The 16,230-nt window shown below is 50.8% G+C and overlaps 2 protein-coding genes across 4 annotated transcripts; both read right to left on the bottom strand.

Annotated features, from left to right (window-relative positions):
• Positions 1–148: 148 nt before the first annotated feature.
• On the bottom strand, positions 149–3,367 carry tmem141 (transmembrane protein 141). The gene is made up of 6 exons (XM_059005635.1): positions 3,288–3,367; positions 2,906–3,076; positions 2,584–2,650; positions 978–1,061; positions 709–816; positions 149–401 (listed from the first exon to the last, which is right to left on the bottom strand). Exons 2-6 carry the CDS (start codon positions 2,957–2,959, stop codon positions 325–327), a joined length of 390 nt encoding a protein of 129 aa, XP_058861618.1. The 5' UTR covers positions 2,960–3,076; positions 3,288–3,367; the 3' UTR covers positions 149–324.
• A 3,891-nt stretch (positions 3,368–7,258) lies between these two features.
• Positions 7,259–16,161, bottom strand: LOC131702908 (usherin-like). Of its 3 annotated transcripts, none has more exons than XR_009309596.1 (10): positions 14,176–16,161; positions 10,994–11,165; positions 10,596–10,827; positions 10,153–10,247; positions 9,879–10,075; positions 9,537–9,615; positions 8,982–9,160; positions 8,088–8,804; positions 7,738–7,958; positions 7,259–7,320 (listed from the first exon to the last, which is right to left on the bottom strand). XR_009309596.1 is itself a non-coding variant. In XM_059005450.1 (10 exons), the coding sequence occupies exons 1-9, from the start codon at positions 14,367–14,369 to the stop codon at positions 7,799–7,801; spliced, it is 2,025 nt and encodes a 674-aa protein (XP_058861433.1). In that variant the 5' UTR covers positions 14,370–16,161; the 3' UTR covers positions 7,259–7,320. The 3 variants fall into 3 exon arrangements, 1 of the variants encoding a protein (XP_058861433.1); XM_059005450.1 differs by having other exon boundaries at positions 7,799–7,958; XR_009309597.1 differs by having other exon boundaries at positions 7,262–7,323.
• Between the last annotated feature and the right edge of the window lie 69 nt (positions 16,162–16,230).

Raw genomic sequence — 16,230 nt, 5'->3', positions numbered from 1 at the left:
GTGTGTGAGCTACAGTTCACTTCTACAGTCATTGGAACACCCCAGTGTGGATCAGGTCTCTATGGAGGCTCATAGACCGTCTGCTGGGCTGCAAGACTACATGAACATGCTGTCTGTGTAATAAAAGAAAGAATTGAGAGACGCCCCCTTCTTGCACGTACAGTATGAAATAATTTATTGATACTGCGTAGTAATCATAATAAACACAGTGTAGATCGTGTATACCCTGGACTGTGTGCAGAGTGGCAGGGTCCTTCATGAACAGAAGCCCGCTCTCCAGGGATCTTGCTGTGAGCTCCAGTGTTGAGGTCTCAGGTCTCCCCTTCATTCCATCACATCCCCGTAGCGAGTGGTCTTCCTTGTGGAGCCCGTCTCTTCTGGGGACTCCGTGGAGGGAGTGCCTGAGAAAAGCCAGCGTGCGTTTCCATTACTGTAGTGGAGCTCAGCACACTCAGCATAGGCTAGAGCTAGTGTGGGTGAACTTGAACGAACAAGCAACAGCCTCTAAACAAACACCCCACCCATCAGCACAGTAATCCTGTTCAATGCTATCCACCAGCGCCCCCTACAGCACACTCAATGAAACACACAGTAATCCTGGGTATTTCAATGCTATCCACCAGCGCCCCCTACAGCACGCTCAATGAAACACACAGTAATCCTGGGCATATCACACTCAATGAAACACATTGGCAGCCCTGTCCTCACCTGTCGCTCTCTCCTCGGAGCCCCGCCCCGTCTCCAGGTAAATCCACAGGTTGGAGCATTTCTGAGTCTCGACTCGAGTCACAGCATAGCTCCCCACCGACCCCGCCACTGAAACAGAGCAGCGATCCAGCCAGCACATGATGCATTTCTTGTTATCTTACCGCCCTTAGAAAGTGGAGTCTGGTAAAAGCATGGCAAGGTGCAATACAGCACAGGGAAAAATTGGAAATTTAAAAAAGGAACTGCACCCAACCCTGGTAATACCTCACCTACTGACAGCAGCACAGTCCACTGGAAAGGGTAGGGCAGCCTCCTGCTGAGAGCGCGCTGTAACGCAAACATCACCCCGGTGCCTGCAGCACACAGAGGAGACAGGAACGATTCAGAGAGCGCCCTGTATGCAATTAGCAGGCTCTCACATCTCCAGTACAGCACTGAGCTCTCTATACTAGACTGGATTGAATTAGCTGGCTCTCAGATCCACAGCACTGAGCTATCTATACTAGACTGGATTGAATTAGCTGGCTCTCAGATCCCCAGCACTGAGCTATCTATACTAGACTGTATTGAATTAGCTGGCTCTCAGATCCCCAGTACCTCACTGAGTTCTTTATACTAGACTGTATTGAATTAGCTGGCTCTCAGATCCCCAGTACAGCACTGAGTTCTCTATACTAGACTGGATTGAATTAGCTGGCTCTCAGATCCCCAGCACTGAGCTATCTATACTAGACTGTATTGAATTAGCTGGCTCTCAGATCCCCAGTACAGCACCGAGTTCTCTATACTAGACTGTATTGAATTAGCTGGCTCTCAGATCCCCAGTACAGCACTGAGTTCTCTATACTAGACTGTATTGAATTAGCTGGCTCTCAGATCCCCAGTACAGCACTGAGTTCTCTATACTAGACTGTATTGAATTAGCTGGCTCTCAGATCCCCAGTACAGCACTGAGTTCTCTATACTAGACTGTATTGAATTAGCTGGCTCTCAGATCTCCAGTACAGCACTGAGTTCTCTACTCTAGACTGTATTGAATTAGCTGGCTCTCAGATCTCCAGTACAGCACTGAGTTCTCTATACTAGACTGTATTGAATTAGCTGGCTCTCAGATCCCCAGTACAGCACTGAGTTCTCCATACTAGACTGTATTGAATTAGCTGCTCTCAGATCTCCAGTACAGCACTGAGTTCTCTACTCTAGACTGTATTGAATTAGCTGGCTCTCAGATCCCCAGTACAGCACCGAGTTCTCTATACTAGACTGTATTGAATTAGCTGGCTCTCAGATCCCCAGTACAGCACCGAGTTCTCTATACTAGACTGTATTGAATTAGCTGGCTCTCAGATCTCCAGTACAGCACTGAGTTCTCTACTCTAGACTGTATTGAATTAGCTGGCTCTCAGATCTCCAGTACAGCACTGAGTTCTCTATACTAGACTGTATTGAATTAGCTGGCTCTCAGATCCCCAGTACAGCACTGAGTTCTCCATACTAGACTGTATTGAATTAGCTGCTCTCAGATCTCCAGTACAGCACTGAGTTCTCTACACTAGACTGGATTGAATTAGCTGGCTCTCAGATCCCCAGCACTGAGCTATCTATACTAGACTGTATTGAATTAGCTGGCTCTCAGATCACCAGTACAGCACTGAGTTCTCTACACTAGACTGTATTGAATTAGCTGGCTCTCAGATTTCCAGTACAGCACTGAGTTCTCTACACTAGGCTGTATTGAATTAGCTGGCTCTCAGATCACCAGTACAGCACTGAGTTCTCTACACTAGACTGTATTGAATTAGCTGGCTCTCAGATGTCCTATCAGGCGTATCTATACATTCCCAATAGAGACAATGAACGGGATTGAAGTCCTACCCAGCACGAACGTCCCGGTCCCCTTCATGAAAGCGTGCGACTGGCAGGCAGCGTATTGTTGCAAACCCTGAACCACACAGACAGGAGTATGTTAATGAACATTGCAAATTAAACAGGTAGGAGAAATGATCGCATTTCATAGAGCAATGCAAACGGGACGGCCTTCTCGTGACCATATTATTATTATTATTATTATTATTATTATTATTATTATTATTACTGCACACATTCAAAACAGGTAGATTTCGTGCTGTTGTGTAATTGACTTTATAACACAGATATTTCAGTGCAGCAGCATCATCGTCTTTCATTTTACACAGACCGGGTGTTTTGCTGCAACAGCGTCGTCGACCCTTGAGAGCCCGATGTTAACCATGCTTGAAGTGCCTGACTCGGTTTGGGACTGTCCTTCTGAAATAACACCGGGGGTTCCGCTGCTGCGAGTCCTGAAGTGACGTGTCCACGGCGCTGACTTCCGCGTCTCCAACTAGGACTATATAAAGAAGGATAGGAAAATGATTTCACGAGTGGGCGGGTTAGTAAACAGTGGCGCATTTCTGGAGCCCGTAGAGCTCTTTCAAAGCGCACTCGCAATGCTTTTAACGTATTCACGCTCGCCCTGGGAAATGTTTCTTTACATAATCACTCGCATAAATGACAGTCAGTCACTTTATATTAACGATATTTGGATTGTTATTCAATACCGGTATATCCTGGCGCTGCAACACAGCATCGCCGCAATGTATTCAGTGCTGAGTGGGCTCCACAAATGGCTCCTGTACTTGAGTACCGAACTGCATCACGGGATTGACTGTCCTATCCTGCTTTATGTAGTCCTGGGTCTCCAACCCTCCCTCCGGCACTGTGTGGCTGAACACAGCCTGCGGCGGAGCTCGCTTCAGCTGCTTTAGACCGAGCTGTGTAAAGAAAGGGCGCCGCTTGCTGGCTTGGGTGGACATTTATTTAATTACAAAATAATAATACTAACCAAGTAGGGGACAAGCTTTATAGAATAAATAACAACAAACTGCTATTTATACTGAATACACACACACACACACACACACTGTATTATAGTGTCTATAAAATAAGAGAATTCTGCAATAGAAGGTACTGTCCTAAAAGTCGCGATATTTTACAGTAAATGCACTTTCTATATGCTTGTCTTATTATTTTGATGTTAAATTCACTTTTGCATGTAAACCGCAGTTTGAGTGCACTCTGCACTTCACCTGCAGTGCAGCAGCAATCACCTTATTACAGTGCAGTGTTAACAAACTACAGCAGGAAGTACACAACACACATTTTATTGCACAGCAAATATTTAAAAGTAACGTACATTACATATTTGATTTGGGATCGACAAACACAACGCTTTGGATAAAGCAATCACGTTGTGTACATTGCAAATCTATAACAATCCAGATCATCACCTGCCATGACGATAATATTACATATATACACACACACACACACACACACACACACACACACACACACACTGTATATACTGTATATATATCATTTGAATTTCCTGCTAGTGAATGCAAGCCATTGGTCTGAAATGTGATCAGAAAGTGCCGCTGAAAGTGATAAAGTGCAAAATGAAACACAAGTCCACCCCCAGTCTGTCGGGTCACTCTTAGGATTTTGCTCATGCAGCTACAGGGGAGGGACAGTTTATTGAAGTGGGGTCTGGTTTGGGTGCTGGGCTCGTGTGAGTTTCTAACCCCACTTTCTCGTCTCTCATTGTTGTTCAGCAGCTGTGTGCCATTGCATGCTACAGTAAAGTCTCGCAGTGGTAACGCCGCAGGTGTGGAGAGGGTGTCAGGGGACAGCCTGCGTGTGTATCGGCTGTGTGTGCTGTTCACGCTTCTCCCTGGGGCTCCGCTGGGCTCAGGTGAGGGACGCAGGTGACCTCGCTTCAGAGGTGTCCAGGGCCCCCAAATCAGCGTGGCTTGGGGCAGTGACCCCCGACCCCGAACTCAATGTCTGTAGCCGGGGTCAGCACGAAGGATCCGCCCTGCCTGGAAGAGAGCCAGCTTTAGAGAGAAACCAGAACACAGTGCCAAATTTAACAGCAATAGAAACAGGGAACCCCAGCATGATAGTCATCGCAGGGCAACTGACAGCCTCTGCAGCATCATTTGATAATGCTGTCTAGATTTATGAGCTGAATGATACAACAGCTTCAGAGCTCAAGGATCTGGAGATCCAAGAAGAGCCAAGAGGAACAACGAACAGCCATAAACACGGCTTCATTTCCTGCCAGTCCTGTTTCAGTGTCGTGCAGTTCAGATCAGTATTGGAAACCTGTGCTGTCCGAGGCAGGAGCACACACTGCCGGAGGGAATGGCTCCAGCTGGGAAGGTGTTATGCACAGCGGTGTGTGTGTGTGTGTGTGTGTGTGTGTGTGTGTGTGTGTGGGTGGTACCCGAGTCTCGCTGGCAGCCTCACTGGGGTTCTGTGGTGCCGGGTCCAGTCCAGCTGAATGCGGTCCACTTCAGAGAGAGTCTGCATGCGCTTCACCAAGCTTGCTGTCAGGAAGAGAAGCACACAGTTCTAAATCAGACAGTGTAACAGAACCAGCACCGTGGGAAGAAGAGGACCTGGGTGGAAGAGCTTCTGCACTCACCCTTGTCCTGCAGGAGAGAGCTGAGTCCTGGGGGGACGCGGGGCAGGGGGGGTCTGGAGGTGCGGTGGTTCGTGGTGAGCTGGGGACCCCGCCCTCCTGCACTCAGGGACAGACTCTGAGCGTGGCGACGCTGCTGGCTGCTTTCCTGCATCACACAGTTCATCCGCAACAGCAGGTCTGCAACACACATGAACACAGCAAGCTGTGAAATACAATGCATTCATACACAGCTAACCCATCATCAGGAGGACCGCGCTTGCTAAGATCTGGGAGCAGCGTTCCTTGGTCTCTCTCGGTGCTATTTCTTTAAAGGGTTGTCACCTGAGCTGAGCAGCTTCTCCTTGGTGCTCAGCAGCTGTGTGTGCGCCTCGCCTCTCTGGAAGTGCTTCAGCTGGAAAGGGCTCTCCTTCCCGGGTATGTACACAGCAGTGAGGGACTGGATCCCCTGCAGAGAGTCCTCCAGCAGCCAGCTCCCCCTGCAAGCCATACAAAGAACAACACGGACAGAATACAACAGAACAGAGAACAAGTGAGAGAAGAGAAAGAGAGAGAGCAGTCATCTCATTCATGAGATGGAGAGCACCCGAACTGACAGATGCTGTAGAAAGTGTAAATGTAATCTTTCTCCATTTTAGGATTATTGCAAAACATCTCTTAACTGAAGCAGAATGTAATCTATAACACTGTATCCCCCTTTCCTGCCCTCGCTTGCTCGCTCACACACACACACACACACAGACACACACACGCATGCACGCACACATGCACTCACACTCACACACACACACACTCACTCACAGACACACTCACACAGACACACACACGCACGCACACTCACTCACCTCCTCCCTGCAGCCCCCTCTTGCTGTGTCTGCTCCTCCCTCCTCCTCCCCCCTCGCCGGGGCAGCAGCTCACTCTCGGTCTTGGCTCTGCGCTCCAGCAGCACGGCTGCTCTGCCTCTGGGCCGCTCCGTGGGGCTGCAGGAGCTGGAGGAGCTGGAGGAGCTGGGGGGTTTGCCAGGCAGGCGGATCGGCAGGGGGGTGACCCCCTCCACGGGCTGCACCCTGCTGAAGAGAGGCTCCCCCACATCGTAGTCAGAGATCGCGTTCAACACCACCTGGAGCACAGTGTATTTTTGGTAGACTTATCACAGTGAGGGAATACATTCTGTTTGCAAAAGAAACCTAAACAGTAATGACAAACGGTTCGACTGGAAGTCTTCCATTGAAACGTTTGTCTTTACAGATGGACTTTGGAGTGTTTAATAGTTAGGGATGAGGTTCTATTAGCAGCAAAGCTTCAGTGTGCTGAAGGAGTCAGTCCAGGGTACCTTGGTGCAGGGCTCCCTCCTCGTGTTGGGACCGTGCCCCCCGCCCCGCTCCCGGGCACAGGGGTCTGTCCCGGAGCTCAGGGGGGAAAGCCCCCGCTGGTCTGACTGCTGAGGACGTCCTGTCGGGATCGTCTTGGACACGGCCTGCCGATGAAACCCCAATATGAGTGAAAGAACAAAAACAGCAGCAATGCACTCCACACATTAGATATCTATAGAGCTCTTTAGCAGCCCTCACCTCCACACACTAGATATCTATAGAGCTCTGTAGCAGCCCTCACCTCCACACACTAGATATCTATAGAGCTCTGTAGCAGCCCTCACCTCCACACACTAGATATCTATAGAGCTCTGTAGAAGCCGTCACCTCCACACACTAGATATCTATAGAGCTCTGTAGCAGCCCTCACCTCCACACACTAGATATCTATAGAGCTCTGCAGCAGCAACGCACTCCACACACTAGATATGTATAGAGCTCTGTAGCAGCCCTCACCTCCACACACTAGATATCTATAGAGCTCTGTAGCAGCCCTCACCTCCACACACTAGATATCTATAGAGCTCTGTAGCAGCCCTCACCTCCACACACTAGATATCTATAGAGCTCTGCAGCAGCCCTCACCTCCACACACTAGATATCTATAGAGCTCTGTAGCAGCCCTCACCTCCACACACTAGATATCTATAGAGCTCTGCAGCAGCCCTCACCTCCACAGACTGAGCGGATGATTCACTCCCATCTTTGCGCTGTGACCGAGTCGAGGGTCTCCTGCTGAAGCAAGCGGAGTGATAAGGGTTAAAGGTTCTGACCAGTAACTGACCAGTAGCGTTTATTTATTGAAATCGGTAACTACAGGGCTCAGCGAGTGTACATGGAGAGGATACAGAAAGTGGCCCTTATAATGGGCAGATATCTCCTGTTGAAGCAAGTAGGAATAACAGGTTCTTCTGTTGCAAGCAAAGCGAATGCTTCATACACCAAACCCGTTGTGTTTATTTATTGCAATCTGGAGGTACAGGTTAGTTTGAGTGTACATGCGTCTCCCACGCTTCATAAAGCCTCCCTTTAAGAAGCGACGTGTAATAATGATGCAGCTCAGGCTAGCCAGCTCAACCACACCTGACACTGGTTTCACTTCTACTAAAATCTCATAAAGGTAGCAGATAAACAACAACCCTGGATCACCTGTGCCTGGCCCCGACCCCCCCGGTGCTGTCGCTGTCCCACACTTTGCAGCACCCCTTACTCAGGGCCAGGTGTGCTTTTGGAGCTCTGGGGGGCTCCTTGTGGGGGGCTCCCGTGCCTCGGGGCTTTTTGGTTCGGTCCTGCAGTCCGGGAGCTCCTTCGTTGGGGGGGCGAGAGGGGGCTGCTGCTGCTGGCTGGCTCGCGCTGGAGAGTAGAGGCACCTGAAACGGATGAAGCAAATTGTTTATTTCAGTGATCTCAATGTACACTCTGGAGGAAGTCACATCTGCACCTCCGATCATTCAGTTCAGCTCTATTATTAACCCTTAACTACCAGGGGGGGTACCCACTTGGCGGTGTTCTCGTACTCGTCCCTGGCGGTCCTCTTGGTGACCGGCCGGCTCTCACAGCGCCCCTCGCTGGTGATGACACTGACGGTGCAGGTGTACTCGGTGTTGGCTGCCAGCCTGCGTGCGGTGTAGCTCCTCTCCGTGCCCAGGTACACCACTCTCCCGTTGATGCACAGCTCAAAGTTAAACAGCCGGCCCAGCGGCACCTCGGGGATATCCCAGCTCACGGAAATCTCGTGGCGCCCCAGGACGGTGACCGCCAGCTTGCTGGGCGCGTGGTCCCCTGGGTCTGCTGTCCTGACCTCGACCCGTGCCATGGCACCCCTCCCCGTGGACCCCAGGGCACACACCCCAAACTCGTACAGGGAGGAGGGGGAGAGTCCGCCCGCGATGCAGCTGAGCTCCGTGGTGGTGTCCAGTGGGGTCTCTCCCCTGAAGAGCTGGTAACCCTTCAGGGGACCCTGCGGATCGGCCGGGGGAGCCCAGCTCAGCTTCACCTGCGTCTGGGTGCAGCCAATCACACGCAGATCCTGAGGACTGCCGGGCAGAGATGCCTCCTTCTGCACAGCCCATCGGACGGCTTCACTGTAGGGGCTGGTGTCGCCCCCCAGCGTGGAGAGGCGGAGCCTGAAGAGGAACGCCTGACCAGGTGGGATCTCCGTCAGGGTGAAGCAAGACTGGAGCCCCGAGTACAACAGGCAGGATCCGTCGAAGAGACTGAAACACCAATGAAATGTGCAAATGCACTGGTATATTGTTAACTATGCAACTATGTAAATCCAACGAACAGCTGTTTAATTTGAGGGGGACAGAGTCAGAGATCTAGAGACAGTGATAATAAGATACTAATAAGATCATCATATCCGTGGTCCTGCCCGCTGTTCCGTTCCTCACCTGTAGGTGACCTCCAGGCCGCTCCCGGGGGTGCATGTCTCCCAGGAGACCAGGACAGAACCCGAATCCAGGCGCTCCGTCCGCGGGGGAAGGGGTTTGGGGAGGCGCTGCAGCTTGGTCAGAGTGAGGCTCACTTCCTCCAGCAGCTCCTTCCCTGCTGTCTTGGAGCACACCAGAGACTGGGAGGACAAACACAGCCAGCTATCGTTGTGTTTGTTTGTACAGAGACTGGGAGGACAAACACAGCCAGCTATCGTTGTGTTTGTTTGTACAGAGACTGGGAGGACAAACACAGCCAGCTATCGTTGTGTTTGTTTGTACAGAGACTGGGAGGACAAACACAGCCAGCTATCGTTGTGTTTGTTTGTACAGAGACTGGGAGGACAAACACAGCCAGCTATCGTTGTGTTTGTTTGTACCATACTTATCTTTACTATGCTCTGACCCGCGGAACACTGCACTACGTTATTTAAAGCAATGTGCGGACTTCAGGGCTCAGGATAGGGGAAGGCCCATGGAAAGGGAATGCTGTGTGAATGAATGATGAACTCTCACCTTTAAGAGCTCCTCTAGTTTCCTGTGCTCTCTCAGATTCAGGACTCCGCTGGGCTGGGAAGCCAGAACCTTCACTGTCCTGTGGGTGATGGGTGTGGGGAGGCACAGGGTAAGAGATGAAGCAGAACTTCAGACTTCTAGACAAAATGTTACACACCCCAGTACAAACAGCTTCATTAAACAGGAGTGAAGTCATTAAACAGGGTGAAGTCATTAAACAGGAGTGAAGTCATTAAACAGGAGTGAAGTCATTTCAAGAAGCAGACATGTAACAGCAGTAAGAGACTCTCATGTGCAGCGGCTGGACCGGTTTGATGTCATTCTCTCTAAAGCATTGCGTACATTGCAGCAAACCAGGCGCTGTCTTGGTCCTCCGCCTGCAGGAGGCGGTAGAGCGAGTTCAGCAGCTGGGGGAAGGCAGGGCTCTGCAGGACGTGGGCGTGGCCTTCCGCTTCCGTTGCCAGGCAACTCAGAGCGAAGCAGGCGTTCTTACTGCCTCCAGTGTCAGGCTGAGCCAGCATGGCTCCCAGAGAGACAACCTGAACGAAACAAAGCAAAAGGGTCGGCAGAGCGTTCCACTTTACAACCCCACGGGGGTAAGGGGGGTTTGACTCACCATGCCCGGGGCCTCTGCCATGCTGAGTATCCGCTGGAGCCCAGAGTCCGTGTCGCACAGCCGGCCCAGAGCGAAGGCAGCGTTCATCCCACACCCTGCAGCCCGGAGAGAGAGAGGAGAGAGGAGAGAGAGAGAGAGAGAGAGAGAGAGAGAGAGAGAGAGAGAGAGAGAGAGAGAGAGAGAGAGAGAGGGGGGGGTGAGACAGAGAGAGAGAGAGAGGGAGGGAGAGAGAGAGGATGTGAGACAGAGAGAGAGAGAATGAGAGAGAGAGAGAGAGGGTGTGACAGAGAGAGAGAGACGAGAGAGAGAATTATTTTACATTGCAATAATTCATGCAATAAACTACATTTGCATGAATTTGATATTTCCCTAAAATTCACTTCCACCAGCTGCTAGCTGTTTGAATGGGAGCCCTGGAAGAGCTGCCTCAGTGCGCCTCCTACCTGCCTCGTCCCCACTGAGCGAGCCGATGAGCTTGGAGATTATCCTGGAGGAGCTGGGGTGCTCCAGGAGCCTGCGGCACCCCGACTCGCACATCGAGAGGCGAGCCAGCACCAGGGCGGCGTTGCTGACCGTCCACTCGCTCCTCGCGTCCAGCAGGGCGGTCACGCTGTCTACCATCTCCACGAAGCCACGCTCCCCCAGGATCCACCGCCGCCCCTCGCTGCTCTCCGCCTGCAGGGGACAGGGCTGGAATTCATCCCAGAGCCACGCGCAACTCAATACAGCGTCAGAGTAACACTGCAGCATTGCAACCACTGCTGTGCCCTAACAGCAGACCCAGGGCTTCAGCCACTGCAATGACATCACAACTCAATGAGCAGGTCCTGAGTTTGATTACCAGGGTGCCGATGGTGCCAGCTGCGTTCATCACCGCCTCGGCATCGTCCCAGCTCAGCAGTGCGGTCAGCGTTCCCAGCAGGTCCCCGGCCCCTCCCAGTGACACCAGCTGCTGGGTCCCAGTCTCGCTCTCCGCAATGGAGCCCAGGATGTAGGCCACGTTGCTGCACAGCCTGCAAACCACAAACAAAGAAGGAATCGTTGAAGGAGGGGCTTTCATAACCCTCTCATCACTGCAAAGATTCCAGTGCGGTTCGTAGAATGCTGACCCCTGGAAGGTTCTGTGACTCAATGATGCTTCGTTGCTAAGTCAGTGAGTATAAAGAATAGGGGTTTGGAGGAGAACACAGAAGAAGCATAACCTGCAGCACAGAACAGAAGCACTTCAGGGCCAGCGTATTACAGGCTCGGTTTCTTCACTCAAGTCTAATATTTCAAGATCAAGTCCACTGTACTGCAGAATGCATATCGCCCTGGACCCCAGGCTGACTAAACTTGGGCTTGAATGCCTGCTGTACAGTGTCTGTCTAATTCTTCTTGATCCATGTGTTCCTATATATTAATGATATTCAGTAAAATGCGCTGGATGTGAATATTAAACATGGCATCTTGTTGAAGTGTCATGGGCTGCCTGCACGGTTTCAGGCTGGATCAGTTCCAGGTTTGTCTGTTTTGCTGTCAGGCAGGCGCTGGCCAGCTCATACTTATTGACTGTTCAAAGTTCAGCCGCAGGACCCTTGTTGCCACAGAAACCAGTAAACTACCCCCCTGGCCAGGCTCTGCTGAACTGCTTTCTGCTGCTGGTTTTGTTTGTCATGATAACTCAGTGGTTAGGCTGGGGAGGGGGAGGGGGTGACATGCAAGGGGCGAGGGAGGCTGGTGTATTTACTGTACTTGGAAATGTCCAGGTAATATCATTATTTTAATTTACACTCCAGCTACCTGAGCGTGTGGATATGAACTATCCGTGACCGAGCCTCCTGCACTGCACTGCACTGAGATTCTAACCCTAACCCTAACCCTAACCTGCACTGCACTGTCCAAGGAGCAGCACATTGAGATTCTAACCCTAACCCTAACCCTAACCCTAACCCTAACCCTAACCCTAACCCTAACCCTAACCTGCACTGCACTGTCCAAGAGCAGTACATTGAGATTCTAACCCTAACCCTAACCCTAACCCTAACCCTAACCCTAACCCTAACCCTAACCTGCACTGCACTGTCCAAGAGCAGTACATTGAGATTCTAACCCTAACCCTAACCCTAACCCTAACCCTAACCCTAACCCTAACCCTAACCTGCACTGCACTGTCCAAGGAGCAGTACATTGAGATTCTAACCCTAACCCTAACCCTAACCCTAACCCTAACCTGCACTGCACTGTCCAAGGAGCAGTACATTGAGATTCTAACCCTAACCCTAACCCTAACCCTAACCTGCACTGCACTGTCCAAGGAGCAGTACATTGAGATTCTAACCCTAACCCTAACCCTAACCTGCACTGCACTGTCCAAGGAGCAGTACATTGAGATTCTAACCCTAACCCTAACCTGCACTGCACTGTCCAAGGAGCAGTACATTGAGATTCTAACCCTAACCCTAACCCTAACCCTAACCCTAACCCTAACCCTAACCTGCACTGCACTGTCCAAGGAGCAGTACATTGAGATTCTAACCCTAACCCTAACCCTAACCCTAACCCTAACCCTAACCCTAACCCTAACCTGCACTGCACTGTCCAAGGAGCAGTACATTGAGATTCTAACCCTAACCCTAACACTGCACTGTCCAAGGAGCAGTACATTGAGATTCTAACCCTAACCCAGTGTAAGAAACTCCACAGCATGGAACCCGAACCCTAACACACCCTAACCCTAACCCACCCCAACCCTAACCCACCCCAACCCTAACCCACCCCAACCCTAACACACCCTAACCCTAACACACCCCAACCCTAACCTACCCTAACCCTAACACACCCTAACCCTAACCCACCCCAACCCTAACCCACCCCAACCCTAACACACCCTAACCCTAACCCACCCTAACCCTAACCCACCCCAACCCTAACCCACCCCAACCCTAACCCACCCCAACCCTAACACACCCCAACCCTAACCTACCCTAACCCTAACCTACCCTAACCCTAACCCACCCTAACCCTAACACACCCTAACCCTAACCCACCCCAACCCTAACCCACCCCAACCCTAACACACCCTAACCCTAACCCACCCCAACCCTAACCCACCCTAACCCTAACACACCCTAACCCTAACCCACCCCAACCCTAACCCACCCTAACCCTAACACACCCTAACCCTAACCCACCCTAACCCTAACACACGCTAACCCTAACCCACCCCAACCCTAACCTACCCTAACCCTAACACACCCTAACCCTAACCCACCCCAACCCTAACCCACCCCAACCCTAACCCAGTGTAAGAAACTCCACAGCTTGGAACCCGAACCCTAACCTACCCTAACCCTAACACACCCTAACCCTAACACACCCCAACCCTAACACACCCCAACCCTAACGCTAACACACCCTAACCTTAACCCTAACCCACCCTAACCCTAACCCACCCCAACCCTAACCCTGACCCACCCCAGCCCTAACGCTAACCCTAACACACCCTAACGCTAACCCTAACCCACCCTAACCCTAACCTAGTGTAAAAAACTCCACAGCTTGGAACCCGAACCCTAACCTACCCTAACCCTAACACACCCTAACCCTAACCCACCCCAACCCTAACGCTAACCCTAACACACCCTAACCCTAACCCACCCCAACCCTAACGCTAACCCTAACACACCCTAACCCTAACCCACCCCAACCCTAACGCTAACCCTAACACACCCTAACGCTAACCCTAACCCACCCTAACCCTAACGCTAACACACCCTAACCCTAACCCTAACCCACCCTAACCCTAACCCACCCCAACCCTAACCCTGACCCACCCCAGCCCTAACGCTAACCCTCCCCTCCTGGAGATTAAGCGCTCCTCCAATATTGACTGTGAAATCTAAACAGCTGCTTTCGTGAGAGGAGCTGGAGAGGAGAGACTAGGGAGCTGACAGCCGACAGCACCCCCTCCCCCATCACACACACACACAGAGCTGTGCATCTCAACGAGCTCTATCAAAGTGCACGACCCAGCCAGCTCACCGTGTTTCTGTGGACGTCAGTAAGCAGCACAGAGCCCGCATGTAGTCCTGGCTGCTGGGGTCTCGCAGCATACTTTCTATCAGTCCCTCCTTGTCCTGGTGCAGCTCCCACACCAGCGCCTCCACCACGCCCATAACCTGCCCGGGATCCTGGGAGAGGAGCCCCCTCAGCACGCCACACCACTCCAACACCATGACCGGCACCTCCGAATCACAGCGCGGCAGCAGGGGGAGAGAGCGCTCACATCGGTCAAGAGTGTTTAAGGTTCGATGTTTGCAGCGACTTTGATAAGTGGCATTGCATATGCAAACAAACACTGTCCAGACCAGCAGCAGGTTTTAGACAGCTCTCCTCGTCTTTACTGTAGCCCTTTTCCTGTAGCATCCACACACAGGATCGGCGAGGATAGTGGAGAAAATACCCTTTAGTGGAGGTGGCAGTAAACACGCGTATAGAGCGGTGCGTTTGTGTTTGTTTGTAGTCTTTGTTTTTTTGGCATGATTAAAAAGTCCTTACATGCAAAATACACACGCGTCTCCTCTGTCAGAGTTCAGGCAAATACATCAATAAAAAGCCAACGCGTGCAAACTTTTAAAATATGCGCTCAAAAAGAGCCGTCCTTTTTCTTCTTATATAAACTTTTAAAAGTACTGGAGAAAATAAAATCGAATTTCAGTGATCTGCACAAACAAATCGTCTTCCACAAATCTTTTTTTTTTTTTTTTTTTTTTTTTACAGCATATTGTGGGAGTTTCTTCGCTGTTTGCGAACTTGTTTTTCGAATTTATTCTCCTTCTTTTCGGACTGCATTGAAACAAAGCTGTTTGGAATGGTTACACGGTCCTGACAGCGCCTCCATATCGGTCCCGTGCGTCTCTCTGCCCGTTCCTGCTCACAGCGTCTCTCTATCTCAAGAGCTTTGTTTGGTTTTAATGCGTATTTCAAACGCGCTGACAGGTTTGTACTGAGCTGTTTGGTGCCGCTGCTAAATAACAGGAAGGAGGAGTTTGAATAAACTAGACAGCGCCGTTAGTTACTCCGTTTCTGTGTGCTCAGGGCAGGTAACACACACACACAGCTTCCATTATTTCAATAAATCAGGTACGAACGACACGATTGCATAATTCACCGTTTCCAAACGAATAACGACCGTTCTCTAATGCGACGGGCATGCGAGGCAGGTAAGCGGGGTTAGCTAGTCAAAACAGTAACAGTTCAGAGCCCCGTCAGCACAATATGTATTTGGTTTGTATTTAATGTATTGTAACATTCGTTTAATTAACCAGGGTTTTAAAAGCATGTTTTTAATCATTTTTTCTTAATGCCCATCCGAGGTCCGCTATTCACCGGCCCCACGCTCACAGTGTCATTAACCCTTTCATACATTAACTATGGAAAAATGGCTGTCGTTTTGGACACTTCATAAAACCAGTGCGAGGAAAGGCACTGCCCAGTAAAGAAAGCATTGCGCTCCCTGATGTGGAGGACGTGTGGGCTTCAAGTATGAGCAGAGCCAGCCACGGGCTCCCTCATTGAAACAGTCTGTCAAGCATGTGTCGAGGGAGATGCGAGCCTGTGTGAGCTCATACAAACTGGACTGTCATCAAGGCCCGCTGTCTCATCGGGAGTAGTCGATTCTGCGAAGGCTGGAAAGCCACCATCGAATTCAGGATGATGGGTTATTTCTTTTTAGACGTTAGTTCTCGATGACGCAGCGCCCTGCCGACACGTTTCCACGGAGATGCAACAGGAAAGGTCATTCATTCGTCCATCCCTCTGTCTGTTTTACTAATGTATTTCAATGAACAGCGCTGTGCGTTGTCTCGTTTCCAGTCCTAGCGCTTCTTGTTAAGAAGGATTCAGAGACCATTTGACTGGGAATAAATAAACGCCGCACGCACGCACTTGTAAATCAAAGGGGAAATGCATCAACGTGATTAATAAAAGCGCTGGGGAAAAACACCCCCCCCCCCCAAAAAAAAAAAACCGTGCCTGCACCATGGTTACGAAGTGAGAGAGAGAGACGCACAGAGACAGGAGCGCTTCAACACACCA

This window comes from Acipenser ruthenus, chromosome 31 (assembly GCF_902713425.1).
Source record: "Acipenser ruthenus chromosome 31, fAciRut3.2 maternal haplotype, whole genome shotgun sequence".
NCBI classification, from domain to species: Eukaryota; Metazoa; Chordata; class Actinopteri; order Acipenseriformes; family Acipenseridae; genus Acipenser; species Acipenser ruthenus.
Note: the sequence above shows the minus strand (reverse complement) of the source record. Positions and strands in the feature narration are given on the sequence as shown.